This window comes from Syzygium oleosum, unplaced genomic scaffold, assembly GCF_021117445.2.
Source record: "Syzygium oleosum isolate NSW1041296 unplaced genomic scaffold, Sole_v2.1 Sole_v2.04, whole genome shotgun sequence".
Lineage (NCBI taxonomy): Eukaryota > Viridiplantae > Streptophyta > Magnoliopsida > Myrtales > Myrtaceae > Syzygium > Syzygium oleosum.
This window is the reverse complement of record NW_026607488.1, coordinates 2,725,065-2,742,206: the sequence shown is the minus strand read 5'-3', so window position 1 is coordinate 2,742,206 and position 17,142 is coordinate 2,725,065. Positions and strand designations below refer to the sequence as shown.

General features: G+C 42.1%; 2 protein-coding genes across 4 annotated transcripts; one reads left to right on the top strand and one right to left on the bottom strand.

Moving 5' to 3' along the window:
• The first annotated feature begins 1,482 nt into the window (after window positions 1-1,482).
• Window positions 1,483-10,145, top strand: LOC115688688 (auxin response factor 19-like). Of its 3 annotated transcripts, none has more exons than XM_056310975.1 (13): window positions 1,483-2,783; window positions 3,626-3,738; window positions 3,829-3,924; window positions 4,181-4,237; window positions 4,335-4,490; window positions 4,579-4,663; window positions 5,236-5,326; window positions 5,415-5,579; window positions 5,681-5,876; window positions 6,299-6,428; window positions 6,874-8,768; window positions 9,326-9,516; window positions 9,601-10,145. In XM_056310975.1, the coding sequence occupies exons 1-13, from the start codon at window positions 2,741-2,743 to the stop codon at window positions 9,779-9,781; spliced, it is 3,399 nt and encodes a 1,132-aa protein (XP_056166950.1). In that variant the 5' UTR covers window positions 1,483-2,740; the 3' UTR covers window positions 9,782-10,145. The 3 variants fall into 3 exon arrangements, with proteins under 3 accessions (XP_056166950.1, XP_056166949.1, XP_030470444.1); XM_056310974.1 differs by having other exon boundaries at window positions 1,484-2,783; window positions 4,344-4,490; window positions 6,299-6,437; XM_030614584.2 differs by having other exon boundaries at window positions 1,485-2,783; window positions 6,299-6,437.
• A 2,880-nt stretch (window positions 10,146-13,025) lies between these two features.
• LOC115688689 (20 kDa chaperonin, chloroplastic) lies at window positions 13,026-15,332 on the bottom strand. Its single transcript, XM_030614592.2, has 6 exons — window positions 15,171-15,332; window positions 14,866-15,048; window positions 14,140-14,319; window positions 13,841-13,996; window positions 13,506-13,583; window positions 13,026-13,340 (listed from the first exon to the last, which is right to left on the bottom strand). The coding sequence occupies exons 2-6, from the start codon at window positions 15,040-15,042 to the stop codon at window positions 13,167-13,169; spliced, it is 765 nt and encodes a 254-aa protein (XP_030470452.1). The 5' UTR covers window positions 15,043-15,048; window positions 15,171-15,332; the 3' UTR covers window positions 13,026-13,166.
• Window positions 15,333-17,142: the final 1,810 nt, after the last annotated feature.

Here is a 17,142-nt window from a genome sequence, read left to right as displayed (position 1 = left end):
AAATACAAGGTGGGTACTTGTGGTCAACGGACGTGTCCTTTGGATTAACACCTAAACCACTCTCTTACATCTCTGTCCAAATCGAAGAAAATCCAACATTACATATTTTATTTAGGGATAAGGGTACGGAAGTGCTAATGCAATTGGGTCCTAAAACTTTCAAAAAATATAATAAAGTCTTAAATCTTGTCACGAAAATGCAATCGAGCCCTCAAACTTTCAGAAAGTGCAACCAACGGAAGGACTTAATTCGATCAATTTGAAAAATTTTAAGACTCAATTGCATTTTCGCGACAAATTTTAGGACTTCTAATATATTTATCTCTTCTTTCGTTTTTTATTCGCATGTGGGTAAATCGTAATTATTCGCTGAGGAGCAATAGCCGTCCACGTGAAAAAAGGTAAAGCGTGGGTAATCCTCATTAAAGACGACTTTATGGAGCTAATAATCATGGGGACTGACCCTTTGCTTGATCTTTAGTTAAACCCTTTCATTTGATCTTAAAGCATGATTAAAGCTCGAGACTCTTTCGAGATCGAGAGAGAGAGAGAGAGAGAGAGAGTTGGACTTTCTTTATTTAGTGAAATGTGGATAAGTTAAGTCTTCTCTTGCAGTAACAATTTGGGGGAGGAGAAATGTGCTTTTGAAGAAGGGAATGATTAGGCCATGCCTAGCCTTAATTTTTATTCCTATATATTTTTTATTTATTTTTGTGTGGTGGGTGGGTCCAACCTCGGAGAAAAATTTGCCCATCAAGGAGAAAGATCATAGACTTTTTTCTTTGGGTCAAAAAATAGTTGAGACTTTTTTCTTTTTTGGTCAAGAAAAAAATAGTTGAGACTTGGATAAATAAGATTATTAGAATTTTAATCAGGCTAGAGATTTCGGGTTCACTGTGTTGTGGAATTAGATTGAGAAAACAAACTGCTCTCGAATTTTTTTTAGTCCCAATCTTGATTTAACATGAATATGCAAAAAATTGAGCCGGACTCGAAAGACAAAAACATAGAGAGAGAGAGAGAGAGAGAGAGAGATTTGGATTAATAAGATTATTAGAATTTTAATCAGGCGCGAGATTTTGGGTTCAGTATATTGTGGAATCAGATCGAGAAAACGAATTGCTCTTGAAATTTTTTTTTGAGTCCCGAGCTCGATTTAACACGAATACGCGAAAAATTGAGCCGGATCCGAAGGACAAAAACACAAACAGAAAGAGGAGAGAGAGAGAGATTTGGATCAATAAGATTATTAGAATTTTAATCAGGCGCGAGATTTCGGGTTTGGTATGTTGTGGAATTAGCTCGAGAAAATGAATTACTCTCGAATTTTTTTTATGTCCCGATCTCGACTTAATACGAATATGCGAAAATTGAGCTCGACCCGAAAGACAAAAAGGCACAAAAAGAAAAGAGGGATGAGGGAGAGAGAGAGAGGGAGAGAGATTCATAAGAGTCAAACCATCAAATGCATGAACATTTCACAAAGGAATATCTTCTCAAGGAGGCCCCATGCACCATTGCTCCACTACAAGAAATTACCAAAAAACAGCACAGCGCAGCAATTTCATATGCTTCAAGTTGTTCTTGAGAGAGAGAGAGAGAGAGAGAGCATTCATTCTTGCTCATCAGTATCCATAGCCAGACAGAGAGAGAAAGAGAGAGAGAGCATCAAAGAGAGGCGTGTGAATTTAGGTGGAATCTGGGAGGGGGGCGAAAAAACAAACTGTTCATGGGATGATGATGGGAGGAGGAGAGGATAATGTCCCACAAAGAAGCATATATAACAGACGCGCTCTGCGTGTATGATTCCTCTCCTCGTTGCGATTATTAAGCTCGCGCACATCAAGATTTGAGGGGAGGAGGGGGGAAAAAGGAAGATGACATGGGGCAAAGATTATGGTTTTCTTTAACCGTGCCTTTTGCTCAGCTCAGTCTATTTCATGTCGGCCTGCTGCAACTGCACGAAAACACGATAAGCATTTTTTTAAGAAAAGGCTGTCTTTGCTCTGCTCTTGCTTGCCTTTTTTCCCTTTGCTTTTCTTTCTCGGTCTCTGATTTCTCGGCGACAAGTCAGTTTCTCTCCACCTTGATCCCGGCCACACCTCTCTAAGTTTCACCTCCCCCCCCTCTCTGTCTCTGTCTCTGTCTCTCCCTCTTACTCTTGTCCCAAATCCCAAAATCTCTCTTTTTGTCTCTCTCCTTCTCCATTTTTTGGGTTTGGCCCCCCACCCATTATTTGCCACTGCTTACCGGTTCTTGATTTTCCCCCTCCTCCCATCTTTCCTCCGAGGATCTAGAATTCGGATTGGAGTCTACCCAGAATCCCTTCTTGACTGAAGATTTAAGCTGAATCAGCTGTTTTGTGCATCGTTGGGACTTTGCAGGTGCGAAGCAATTGGGTTTCGGTGGGAAAAGTGGCAATCTTTAGCAAATCTTTCAGGGTCACAGGGCTCTTCTTTTTCTTAGCTGAAAAGGGAAGTTCGAAAGTTTCGGGTGAAGTCTTTGAGCTGAAAGCAGTTGATGGGTAGAAACAGAGGTGGGTTCTGATTGGTTGGGTTCAAGTGTGGAGATGATGTCGTGGTTTATATTTCAAAGAAATTGATTGCTGCAGTTGCTCTGTGAAAAATGGGTTGGAGATGGAGTTCTTTCTATGGTGAAGTTCTTTAAGGTCTGTTGTGGAAGCCAACTTGAAAGGAGCTTCAGAATAGAAGATTGGCGGAGTTAATTGGTGATACTAAGTATGAAGGTTCCTTCAAATGGATTTTTAGCTGGTGGTGGGGAAGGTGGGTATAATCTTCTTTTCCTTTCCTTTTCTTGTTTGATTTGGGTGTTACCAGCTTGCTCTTAATGTTGTTGTATTGGTGATAATAGGCATGGAACTAGAATGTTGTTTTTATCTGAAGAATCTTGCTTCCTACAAGTTTTTAAGCTGAATATGGAGAAGCAACTTTTAGATGCACAGATTGCAAATTGGAAAAGATAAGCAGTTCCATTTTTTTTAGACTCATAGTTGTTGAGGGCAAAATCAAAGTTGTTATTCGGGGCAAAAATGCATTGAATCTAAATGAAGTCCTTGCAATCCGGCCTCTCCTTCCCCGCCTAAGAGCATGGGGTGAAGGTAGTTGGAATGAGGTTGGTGGACGATGATTGCTTCTCAAAGTTTCTAACATAGAGCAGCAGGATCTGAGGATAAAAGAAGATTCCTTGGTCTCAGATGTTAATTGTCTTCTACTTCCTTTACTTGCTGCCTAGAAAATACGACAGATTATTCTTCATATTCATTTGCTAAAGATTGTGTGCTTCCTTATATGTGTGTGCACAACACTCTCATGATACAAGATGCTCTACTTTTAATAGAATTAATCAAGTTTCTTGGGCTATAGTTTCAGAAGATTCTATCAAACTAAACCTAATGAAAAATGGCACCTGCTGACTTCTGTTCGAGTACTATAGGGCCAAATGATCATGGTAGAGTTGCCGCATTTGCGTTTATTTTCTTTCTGTCTCATCAATCGCTGCAATTTCCAGACACCTCTTTAAAGTGTCTCTTAGAGCGTACACCCCTTTCTTTTCTTCAACAACCTATCTACGTTTTTCTAAGAACTTGGGCTTTCTTTCGGAATAGGTGAAAAGAAGAGTATAAATTCAGAGTTATGGCATGCTTGTGCGGGGCCATTGGTGTCTTTGCCTCCAGTTGGAAGTCTTGTGGTCTACTTTCCCCAAGGCCACAGTGAGCAAGTATGCAGTTTCTTCTCTGAATATTGACTGGTGATTCAATTTCTTGATGATGTTAAGCTAATGGTGTTTATTGGCTGTTTAATATTTCAGGTTGCAGCATCAATGCAGAAGGAGACTACTTGTGTACCCAGCTACCCTAATCTGCCCTCAAAGTTGATCTGCATGCTTCACAATGTGACATTGCATGTATGTGATTCTCTCTTGCTATCTGGAGCAAATCATTAGCTATGAGGGATTAAGGCTGTAGATAGGCATGATCGTGTAATTTTTCGGACCCTTGTGTGCCTGAAGTTAACCACTCTTTCATTACATGTCTTCAGTTCTTGTGGGAGTGGATATCTCTGTTGGTTTATAGCCATTTAAACCGGATATATATTTGTGAATCCATGTTCCTTCGATACTAATACGCGATGATCTTTATCCTTTGTGCTGATTGAAACAGGCTGATCCTGAAACTGATGAAGTCTATGCACAAATGACCCTTCAACCCGTAAGCAAAGTAGGTCAGCTATTATAGTAGAGCACTGAGTACAATGCTTGAGGGCATTTATTTGGCCTTGCTTTATAATGTGCTTAGAGACTAATTTCAACTACAGTATGATCAGGAGGCGTTACTGGCATCTGATATGGGCCTCAAGCAAAGCAGGCAGCCTGCAGAGTTTTTCTGCAAGACGCTTACAGCTAGCGACACAAGTACCCACGGTGGATTTTCTGTTCCTCGTCGAGCTGCTGAGAAGATCTTCCCACCACTAGTGCGTATGGTGCTTTTATTTGGAAATGCAGTATGTTCACTGGTGAAAGGTTAGGTGCTTACCTCAGATCCTTTTGCTCTCTTTCCAGGATTTTTCTATGCAGCCACCTTGCCAGGAGCTAATGGCTAGAGATTTGCATGATAATTCATGGACATTCAGACATATTTACCGAGGTATTCCTCCCTTTTAGCTGACTCTGCAATTTCTTTGATCTTCTCTTTATGCTTCTGTTTTCAGTTTGACAGTGAAGATAGGTTGAGTTGTCTTCCAATTTCTCTCCTACTGTTTTGCATTTGTGACAATAAATTTTGTCTTAAGACACGCAAAAATTCTTCATTTTGTGTCTGTCTTTTTCCCAAAGCTATTTCCTTTTAGATATATTTAATATCATTACTACATTTCTCAACAATTTGTAGCATGTAATTGTAGCCTTTCTTGATGAGAATAACGAGGACCAGCTGGTCAACCTAAACGTGTGATTTATGATGCTGAAATAGGAAGCCTTTCCACTTTAGCAGTCTGTTCCAGTTTTCTGTGTCTAATCTTTGAATTTTGAGTCAGCTTCTCAGTAGTTGGACCTACGCTGCTATAAATGCATGAAATTTAAGGGTACAAAAAAATGTGTACTTATCATGAAGCTATAAACCAATTATGGCGATGAAATTTGATTTTTGGTGTATAAACCGTGAAAGGGAATATGTCAACTGTCGAGATATAGACTGAATTGCGTGCTTCATACCTACAGGCCAGCCAAAGAGGCACTTGCTCACTACTGGTTGGAGTGTCTTTGTCAGCACAAAGAGGCTCTTTGCTGGCGATTCTGTTCTCTTCATTAGGTATATCTAAGATGGTTAGGAATATGAATTCAAGATGAATTACTATAGCTTTGGTTTCTGAGCCAAAAGCATGTTGTTGGTTTTGAAGGGATGAAAAGTCACAGCTTCTACTGGGGATAAGGCGAGCTAATAGGCAGCAGCCCGCTCTCTCCTCATCTGTCATATCTAGCGATAGCATGCATATTGGAATTCTTGCGGCTGCAGCTCATGCTGCAGCGAACAACAGCCCGTTCACTATATTTTACAATCCAAGGTGGTACAGATACCCAATTCTAAAATATGGTTGTCCTCCTATGAGAAATGTTCTGCCAATGACAGCATCTAACGGTTAATGCTTTATCTCATTTGCAATAGGGCAAGTCCTTCTGAATTCGTGATCCCCTTGGCTAAGTACAATAAAGCATTTTATACTCAAGTTTCTCTTGGGATGAGGTTCAGAATGATGTTCGAAACCGAGGAGTCAGGAGTCCGTAGATACATGGGTACAATCACTGGAATTAGCGAATTGGATCCTGTGAGATGGAAAAACTCCCAGTGGCGCAATCTCCAGGTAACCATTCTTTTTTGAAGGTGCTTTTAGCCAGGTTGTGTAACATCTTAGCTTTTGAATCCTTAGGCTACTATTATTTCAGTTCAAGATTGGGTGGATCATTTTTGTTCAATTAGCTATTGGAATGCCTTTCCCTGGCTCATCGATTTGTTGCCATTTGCTTTTTATGTGATGGGTGAGTTCAAGTAGTGAGAGCTGGGAAGTGTAAGAGAGATCATATATAGTGTTGCTTAAGTTTATCTTCCCATTAGATTCATGTAGCAAATTCTTCATCGGGTGACTCTAGATACCTTAAGGCGAGTCTAACTTTAGATTTTGTTTGTGTCTCTTACTTTGACTCTTTAACATCTTGATGCAGCTGCCGGTCTTGTCATGGCTCATATTTCTGGCAATTTTACATCTCCTAATTTGTTATTTTGTAGGTGGGGTGGGACGAGTCGACGGCCGGTGAACGACCAAGCCGAGTTTCAATGTGGGAAATAGAGCCTGTTGTAACTCCTTTTTACATATGTCCACCTCCTTTCTTTCGGCCCAAGTTTCCTAGGCAGCCTGGTATACCAGGTAAATTCATAGCACTTACATTCTATTTTGACTAAAGCTAAACAATTTATCTAAACGAGCTTTAAACAACCCAGATATTACTGTTTTATTATATACTCGCCACTACTGATAAATGTAGCTTTAGAATCTGTGGTCATTATTGTGAATCTAGAAAGAATGAAAGCTTGTATCCTGTCAGCTTTGTTTAGGTTCATTAGCTTCTTGTGACTCAAAAAGATTGAGTAGTAGGGTCTCTTGCAATTATGTTGGAAAATGGACCTTCCAATTTTTTCAGAACCTATAAACTAGTCCATATGTTATAACATAATTACCATATCAACGTTGGGTGAAATTAAGTACCATATGACGTACTTACTACTTATCCCGAGCATGGAAGATATTCCATTCAATTGCCCCTCTACCAATCTCCCTTCTGATCACTGACATGTTTCGGCAGATGATGAGTCTGACGTAGAAAACGCTTTCAAGAGGGCCATGCCTTGGCTCGGAGATGAGTTTGGCATCAAGGACACGCCTAGCTCAATCTTCCCTGGCTTGAGTTTGATGCAGTGGATGAGCATGCAGCAGAATAATCCGCTTCAAGCCACTCAATCCGGACTTCTACCTCCAATGCTTTCTTCCACTGGTCTACACAATAACCTCGGCATTGATGACCCTTCCAAATTGCTAAGTTTCCAATCGCCCACCCAAGGTCTCCAGTTTAATAAAACAAATCCACAAAACCAAGTCAATCAATTGCTGCAACCGTCTGTGGCTTGGTCTCAACAGCACCAGCTTCAGCAACTGTTGCAGAATCCTCTGAGCCACCAGCAGCAGCAGCAGCAGCTGCAGCGCCAACCACAGCAGCAATTGCAGCCATCGCAGCAGCAGACACCCCAACAGCTGCCGCAATCACAACCACCTCAACAGCAGCCACTGCAGCCACAACAGTTTCAACAGCAATCGCCTCATCAGTCATCACAACAAACATCACAACAGCAACAAGTAGCACAAACGCCTATTGGAAATGGCGGGGTGGTCACATCTAATCAGTTTCCCAGCCAGATAGTGCAGCAATCAGCTTTATACTCTCAACTACAGCAGCAGCAGCAGCAACTGCTGACCACCCAAAATGCACCGTCCCAGCCAAGCATACCTGGTATCAATAAAGTTCCTGTGCATCCAACATCTGTATCACAAGATTCAAAATTTCAGTTACAGATGGAGCAGCAGCAACCTAACCTCTTACAGAGGCATCAGCAGCAGCCGGTGCAGATGCAACCTTCCTCACTTCTGCAACAGAGCTGGACTCAGAGGGCACAGCCGCAACCGCAGCCACAGCTTCCGCAGGTATTGCAGCAGAATCTATCAGAGCAGCAGATTCAACTACAACTACTGCAGAAATTGCAGCAGCAGCAGCAGCATCAGCAACAACTGCCCAACCCTGCGGGCCCGCATTTGCAGCCTCAATTGCAACAGCAACAACAACAGCTACAGCAACAGCAACAGCAACAGCAGCAGCAACAGCAACAGCAACAGCAACAGCAACAGCAGCAGCAGCAGCAAGTTGTTCCACAGAATCAGATGCCTTTGTCTCAACAACATCTCGTCTGCAACAGCCTTCCCACTCCTGCTCTCTTGCCGCCCCAACAATCAACTCCCAACCACCTCCATGGACAGCAGAAGGCACTTACTGCTGTTAGAGCTCTCTCTGGGCTCACAGATGGAGATGCTCCTTCATGCTCGACCTCTCCTTCTACTAATAACTGTCACATCCCCTCATCTAACTTTCTCAGCAAGAATCAAGCAGTGCAACCTGTATTAGTTGGGGATTCATCTTTAGTAGATCTAATTCAAGAGCGTCAAATGAAGCCCGAAGCCCGCATCAAGTATGAATGGCCAAGCTCAAAGGTGCATGATCAACTGAAATATAAGGCATCTGTTACTGATCCTCTAGAAGTGTCATCATCAGCTACATCATATTGCCTAGATGCTACCACAGTTCAGCAGAATTATTCGCTTCCGACATTTTGTTTGGACAGTGATGTTCAATCCCAACCTCGGAACACCTCGCCTTTTTCTGCTAATATTGACAATTTGGCACCTGATACATTGCTTTCGAGGGGTTTTGATTCTCAGAAGGATCTTCAAAACTTGCTTTCAACTTATGGTGGTACTCCAAGAGATATCGAGACCGAGTTATCCACTGCTGCAATCAGTTCACAGTCATTTGGGGTGCCAAGCATGCCTTTCAAGGCAGGCTGTTCAAACGATGTTGCAATCAATGACGCTGGGGTTTTGAATGGTGGAATGTGGTCTAATCAGACTCAGCGTATGAGGACATATACCAAGGTCTGTACCATGTACATTCTTTAGTTTTGGTGGAAACAACTTTCTATTAGAGCACCCGCACATACGAAGGAGAAGGCAAGCTAGTCAATCCATCTGAGAGAAAATATATATTTGGCATTATATCCTCCCGGACATCTTGATGTTGCATTGAAATTACATGTTACACCAACAAGATTAGATTCTACATGTATCTTTATGCATGCATAGGGGCACCTCCTAATAGTCTAATCCGGTGCGCTAACGTGCTTTCCTCGATATGCAAATGGCTAAAAAAACTAGTTCATCTCGTCAAACAAACTCCCCCACTCACCAAAAAAGAAAAGAAGAAGAATCCCTATGAGTGTTATTATAAATGTTCCACTCCCACTATAGTATCACGAGTGTTATGGGATGCTCTATCCTTAGATTATTTATTGAAGAGAGTTCCTGGCTTTCCTCTGTCAAGTCAGTTTAAATTATTTTCCCTCCTTTTCCCTCGTTACAAGTGGTATTTTGCAAGTCATACTTTCTTTCTGCATCACCTCTCTTGGTACTAAAAGTGGTTCAAATTCTTGTAGGTTCAAAAGCGTGGTTCCGTCGGGAGATCCATCGACATAACCCGTTATAGAGGTTATGACGAACTTAGGCGGGACTTGGCTCGCATGTTTGGAATTGAAGGACAGTTAGAAGACCCACATCGGACAGACTGGAAGCTAGTCTACATGGATCATGAAAATGACATACTGCTTGTTGGTGATGATCCTTGGGAGTAAGTGATATCCTCAAGTTTTTCCAGCTTTGCATTGAAGTGCTTTGTATTTTCTAAACCGTTAAAATTTCCTGTCTCTTGCAGGGAATTCGTAACATGTGTTCAGAGCATAAAGATTCTGTCATCTGTTGAAGTACAGCAAATGAGCTTGGATGGGGACTTGGGTCATGTACCCATCCCGAACCAAGCGTCTAGTGGAACCGACAGTGGAAACGCATGGAGAGGTCACTGCGACGATAACTCGGCTGCCTCATTTAACCGATAAGATTTGCCGCTGAAATATTGATTATTAGATAGTGCCAATGCTTTTGCCCTCGTGTTGGCAGAGGGAGATTGACCGCTTGCTAGAACTGTGACCAAAGAGAATCACGCGGTTACATTCAGGGCCAAGAAAGCTGTTTTCAGTTTCAAGCGGATGAGGAGCCATAATTTGGTGATCACTTCATTATCTCACATCATATATCGGCGTGAAATTGATCTTATAGCTAACCCAGAGTGGCTGTCTTTTTTATGACTTTCTTTTTGTGGATTGTAGAAGTAGATATGAAGATTCAGGCAATAGATGTGGCAAGAAGTTGTTCTTTGACACTTTGCGAAAAAGAGGAGTGAAAGTATATATACTTTGGAAAGCTGACCGTAGTTTCCCTCTGTAAATTGTATGGTGATCTTAACAGGACCATATGGGATCTGCAGCTGGCACCCTCTTGCCAGCTAAAACAAGTTAATATGGCGCCATCTCGACTTAGACTTGAAGTTGATGTTCAATCAAGGTCAGGTTCACTATTGTCCTAATGTAGGATTGATCTGGACTCACCAAACTGCATTCATTCCTTCTTTCCGGTCATTTGGAAAGGTTTTTAATATGCATTTTATTCAGCGAAATATCAAAATTAAAACATAGACATTTCCACATGAGCAATATTGGGTTTAAAGACTAATTTACCGAATTGATATACTAAACGACGCGGCATTGTCAACGGACATTTAAGTAAGTGGGTTATATCCATCGTCCGATAATATTCAGTCAAAAGATCTAGGCTAAAAACAGATCTTGCCATGCCCATAACTGTTGTTCAGTAGGTCCTCCTATAACCCAGGATAGCCTAGTGCACGAGTGCCGTCCAGATCGTTCTTGTCCGCGGACGGTAAGGGAGGAGATGTCTCACCGTCCCTGCCTCTTGCAAAAAAAGCTACTATTGACCAACGCAGTCCCTCATTTCTGCAGACTGTCTAATGTGAGAACACATTCCCAAACAAAAAAATGAAACTCTAGTTGGTACCCGAATGGCTCTCCGTGGAAAAGCTTCCATTCCACCAACAATCTTTTCAAATAAACTATAATAAGACTCTAGAGAACAAAATCCATCTCTGCCACTACTCCTAGAGAGAGTATCACAGTAGAGAGGGAACTCTTGGAGTCACACAGCAAAACAAAAAGCTGCGACAGATTCAAGTTCAGAATCTTGGGGTTGTCTCATAAAGTCGATCTCCCAAGTGATTCCCCCTTCGGAGATGCGATAACAATCCAACAGAAGAGCCTCTTTTTTCCCGGCGACGTCAAAGAGGTCAGGCAAACAATCGTTGTATGACATTTTCCTGCACTGAGGGTCAAGCGAAAAGAGTATCTGCTTACCATTTCGCACAATAGATTTCGTCCGATTGAAAAACTCATCCCACTTGGCTCTCACCCGCCTCCAAACACGGCACCCGTGAGCTATTCTTCTACTTTTGGAAATCCAATCAGTTCTTCCAAGGCCAAATTTAGCAACCACCACTTTCCTCCAAAGATGTTGCTTTTCATTAGTGAAACGCCACAATTATTTGCCAAGAAGAGCCTTGTTAAGCAAGAAAAGAGATTTGATGCCAAGACCGCCGTTATAAGAAGGTTGCTGAACTGCTTTCCTATTAATCAGATGAAATTTATGTGACTCATCGTAATCCCCCCACGAAAATCTATTTTGTATAGCTTCCAGCCTTAGCATTTGTTGAACTAATCGAAAACCTCTGGGAAAAGAATCTGCCGTTAGGACTAGCTCGAAACAGTTGCGGTCTGTTACTCAACCTCCAGGAATGCTCCCTGTACGCAAGGAGGAGGGCGAAAAACTTCCAACCCAGCAAAAGGAAGCTTCTCCTCGTTATTACCACCCTATACAACCTCAAAAGAGACTTCGAACAAACTTCCCGTCTGAGAAACACCCGCAACCTGGACATTTTCCAACCAGCTGCAGAGGAGAGTCTCTCGTTGCTGATAGACAAGGATTCCCAGAGCCAGAGTCACTCCCGGACTTGGACAAACCTCCAAGAGCCAAGGACTTACCCAAAGCATAATGCAACTAAACACCTTCCACCAAACTCTTGCTTCAGTCCCCCAGGAAAAAAAGATAAACAGAGAACCCCCTCTATTAATCTCCATTACAACAAGAAATCTCCACAATCTATTTCATTAAAGGGAAAGCATGAGAGTTCGATCGTTGCTCCTATGCCCTCGGAACTAGGGAGACTTTTTTTTAGACCGTCAGAAAAGCTTCAGGGAGTTCTTAAACCAGAGGAAGCTGTCTTTGCCAGGGAAGATAGAGATGCGTCGACGACCGGTTGTCTCAGTTACCCACAACAAGTGTCCGACTCTCCTTCAAAAACCAGACCGAACACTTTCCTCTCAACAGCCACAGACAAGAACTCCTAAGCAAGCCATCCAAAGGAAAAAAAAGAAGATGATGAAAACTGGACGAGAGGAGCAAAGCAATCACCGGTGAGATGACAGGGAGAGAAAACAGAGAATAAAAAAACAGAGAAAGAAAGAGTCAGGACAAAGAGGAAGAAAGCTGGCAAGGTCCGGCAAAGGTCGCTGACCACCACATAGAGGTTGCCGGACAACAGAGGAGGTGACTTGTGCGTGGGTCAGCAAGAAACGAAGGAGAGAGAAGAACTAGAAGGAACAAGAGATGAAAAAGAAGAAGAGAAAAGGAAGAGGAGACGGAGGATCCCAAAGAATGCTGCACCGGAGAGGAGATGGCCGGCGATGGTTAGGACGGGCTAGTAGTCCCCAGCAGAGGCAAAACCATGGAGAATTCTAGCAGAGCTTTCTGATGTCATAATTTATTTCTATAATATTCTACCATACTATATGCCATGGTATATCCAAATTCTTGACTCCTCTCGATAGATTTAGCATTTCTATTTCAACATAGCAACAAGTGTTTCGGATTTTCATCCAAATCGAGCTGATCTCGAGGAATTGCAAAATGTTAAGCTACTTAAAGCTTGCCAGTTGCTTCAATTCTATCATGAGGGTGCTGAAGCTCACGGGTTCTAGAGGAAGGAGGTCCGATTACATCACAGGCAATTTGATTTATAACTTGAATAGATAGCTGTTAAAAGTTGCCAGATATGGTCTAGAAGCAAAAGCTATAAAAAGATTTATCACACGGGCTATTCATCTTCACCCAAGACTAACTGTAATAACTCGATTCACTTCGCCAAAGAAAAGTTATAACAAGATACCCCACAGATAATTGCAATGCTGCAAAACCATCTTCAAAATTATATTTCACTTTCGTTGAAATCAAAATTGAAACCTGAACCCGTTTCGCCGCAAAAGTTCTCAGTTACATTTATGGCACAATTAGAAACTAGACCTGAACAGAAAATTACTAGGAGAGCACTGCCATTACATCAGAAGCCCTCAAGACAATGTAATCCGAACCATCACTACCCTTGAAGTCATTGCCTGCGTACTTGGAGTACATCACTGTGTTTCCTGCAGAGACTGAGAGCGGTTTCCTGTTCCCTTCGTCATCAAGAGGACCAGGTCCGACAGCAATCGCCTGTCCGATCGTAAGTGGCACATGTAAAATTAGCAAACAATAACCAACAGAAAAGCATTGCTATTGGTAATAGGTCATTGGCATCATACACTGCACTGCATGCAAGCAGCAATAGGCAAATTGCTAGTCATGTGATGTGGGACTAAAGGGACACATGGGACATACCGTTCCAATAGAAGGTTTTTCCTTGCTAGCTTCAGTCAGTAGAAGGCCTCCGGCAGTCTTTACCTCAGCCTCGGCAACCTTCATGAAATGATAAGACATTATAGAAGACATCATTTTAATCCTAACAAGCAACAAAAATATGTGCTACGTGAATAAAAACCAATTAAGTGTTTATTATAAGCACTCAGAATTTTCTTTTCCCCATTACCCAAGCACAATATATGCCGATTTGGAATTTATACTTTTACCAGATAGAATTGATGATACATGGCAATCAATTTACAATTTAAGGTGGTAATTGCTACTGAGCATTTACACATGGTCATGTGACAAACCTTAATTAGGATTCTCTCATTCAGGGGCTTCAGGTCCTTTACATCATCAGTCTCTAAGATACCGAGAATGTCATCCTCCTTCAAAATAAGATGATTCGAACCACTGAATTCCAACTCGGTCCCTGCGTACTTGGAATAGACAACCTGGCTGCCAGTCTGCATACATAACACAACAAATCCAGACTAGGCTCAGATAGCGTTGCCACGAATTCTTTTTATCTTTCTTAGCACGATGTTAATGTTTAACTAAGTAATAACAGCATAGTACTATTGGCTCAGTATTTGAATCGCATAATTACCTTCACACTGATTTCAATTTGTGACTTTCCAATTGTCCTACCCTCACCAACCGCGACCACTTCTCCTCCTTGAGGCTTTGTTTGAGCTGTTGTTGGAAGCAGTATACCACCCTGTGTCTTCTCCTCAGCAGTCTTGATCTTGATCAGCACTCTGTCACCCAGGGGCTTAAGAGAAGTGTACTGAATTATCACAGTATGGGGTCAGTCAAGAACGGTTAAATGCATATACCAAAGTCGAGAGAATAATGCAGCAACCTACTCCATAGAAGCAGCATCCAATTATACAACACAACTGACCCCATAATCCAAGAACCACCAACCAGCACTTGCCACTACTTTCCCCACTCGTTAGGTCTCTCGTTTAGTTCTCCTAAGCCAAGCTAAACAATAACAGCATGAGATACTCTCCGCAAATAGCACGACTCACTTCACAGCCAATTCAACAGTCAAAACTCTGTAAATTCCTACCTGGGGCAGTCACGAAAATATCACTCTTAACAACACATCAGTATCTGCTTCTACCCAGATGAAACCAAAAACCCGTGTACTCTCTTGGAGAGCAAAAGTACTGGAAATCATTGCGATTTGAACTAATCACATCAGACGACCAATAAGCCACCCCAACTAACAGCAACATCCTCTACTTCATCATCATCAAGATACAGGCCATTCAAACAATAAGCAATGGAACATACAAACAGGGAGAACAAAAAGACAAGAAACCACCTTAGGAGCAACCACGGTGGCAGCTCTCACGACGAGCCCCCTGAAGGACCTCTGCGCCAAGGACCCAGCTTTGAAAGGACCCACGGAAGCAAACTTCGCCGCGGACGGCCTCAGCCCTTCAAAGGAAGGGACCAGCCTAGCAGAGAACGCGGGTGCAGTGAGCTGACCGCTCGCCATTTCTCTCTGCCCCAAATTTCAAGAACTCGCAACAAGTCAGTCGCTTTTTCAAGATTTAATCAAAGAGAGAGCTCCATCTGAGCTTGCAAGAAGGACAAAAAAAGATTGCAACTTTCAGATTCAAGTACCTTGTAAGAATTGAGGGTTGGCGTGGGACTCCGGAGATAAGAAGAAGATGGGGTGGTGGATTGTTCAGAGTAGGTGATGATGGATGGAAGCTTGAAGATAAAAACCCTAGTAGTGTGTACTGGGGTTGGCGATGAGAGGTTTTATTATAAAGTTTGATAAGGGAGACTTCTAGAATTTTCGCCAGCGTTTTAGAAGAGTGCACGCGCCCCACGCCCCCTTCCTAACAGCACTGAGCAGGGCAGATCGATCGAACCGGAGACCATCCGGACCGGATCAAACCGAACTGGCCGGTTGGTCCCGTTCTCAAGAGTGACGGTCCGGTTCTCGATTCCTGAAAGTGAAATCGGGGTCCAGGCGGGTTATCAGACCGACTATGTATATATAAATTTATTTAATTCCTTCAAAAAATTAAATAAAGTAAAGTAAAACCCTAAGTGAACTTTAGTCCTCCTATCCCAAAACTTTCCAAAGGTTACACCATCTTCAATAGTGACACAAACAAATTTAACTCATCTCGGAGCTATTCTCCACTAGAGACTTTCGGACTGATTTCAAAGACGAAAAGGTACATATCTAGCCGCAGAACGAAACTTGATGTGAATACAAATTACAATAAGTGACCGGTTTCATTGGACCAGACTAGGGTGGTCTAGTTCCTGATTCATGGGTGGAACCGGACCGGACTGAAAATCGATCACCCTTACTTCCTATGAGGCCAATTTGTTTCGCGGAAAATATTTCTTAAAAAATAATTGTTTATAACGATTATGGAAATAAATAAACAAAAAAATATTTTCATCGTCCACGAAAATATTTAGACACAAATTATTGTTGGTATTGAAAATATTTTTTCATTGGCTAATTATTTCAAGCAATACAAATTATCAATTTTAAGAAAATATTTTCTAAATCGTTCATTTTTTACAAAATAAACAGAGCTTGCAATTGCACTTTCCAATCCATTTATTTGCTAAAATCACTCCTATGTAGATAGTTGAGCAATGTACCTTTCAAATTAAAAATCCAACCTTCTTCTTGTTCTCCCCATGTCTTCTTGTGGCGGGATCTCACTCTCCCTCTTCCATATTTCTTTTTTGGTTGAGTCCCTCCTTGATTAAGGTCATGCTTTTGCTGCAACTTGAATTGTTCTTTGTTTTTTTTTTTTTCTCGACCAAGATGAGCAAAGAGGTGCATAAGAGAACTTCGTTGATTTTACCTTCTCCCAAAACAATTATTAGACTCTCTTAATGCCTCGATACATCAAATGGGACTTGCTCTTGCCCCTACCCCATGCGGAGCCCACTACCGCACGCCACCGCCATCCCTTAGCTTTCACACGCCGTCACCATTGTATGCGTCCCTCTTCAGTCACTCGTCTCTGCTATCACAGCGCGATCATCCCTCTTCTTCTTCAAATCTGATTTGCTGCGTCTGCGTATCTCTCTCTCGCATTGTTGCCTTGGCCCTCGACCGCCGCTCCTCCCTGCCTCTAGTTCAAAGCTCGTGCCACCACAACAAAGACATGAGAGAGAAAAGGGGGCATGCAAGGACATGAGTTAGAAAAGAGAAAAGTGAAGAGCGGCGGCAATTGTGAGGACTTCAGGCGGTGGCAAGTGATGGTTTCATCAAAGGTGGCATCAATAGCAAGTGACATTTTTTTTCTTTTGCACCTATTTGCTCATTTCGGTTGACCAAAAAAAAAAAAATACTTCGAGTTGCAGCAAAAGCATCAACTTGAAAAAGAGAAAGTGAAATCCTGCCACGAGGAGATAGAGGGAGAATAGTTCAAACGTTAAACTTTTATGTTAAAGGATATATAGTCAGCAATTTAGAAAAGGAGTGAATCCAGTAATAAATTAGGTGAAAATAACGGCTACCTATTAGTAGTGATGTATACATATTTGTTATGCGACATGCTAGCAGAACATTACGGAATGATCTTGTCAAGTGGCAGCAATTCTAATTGTGAAT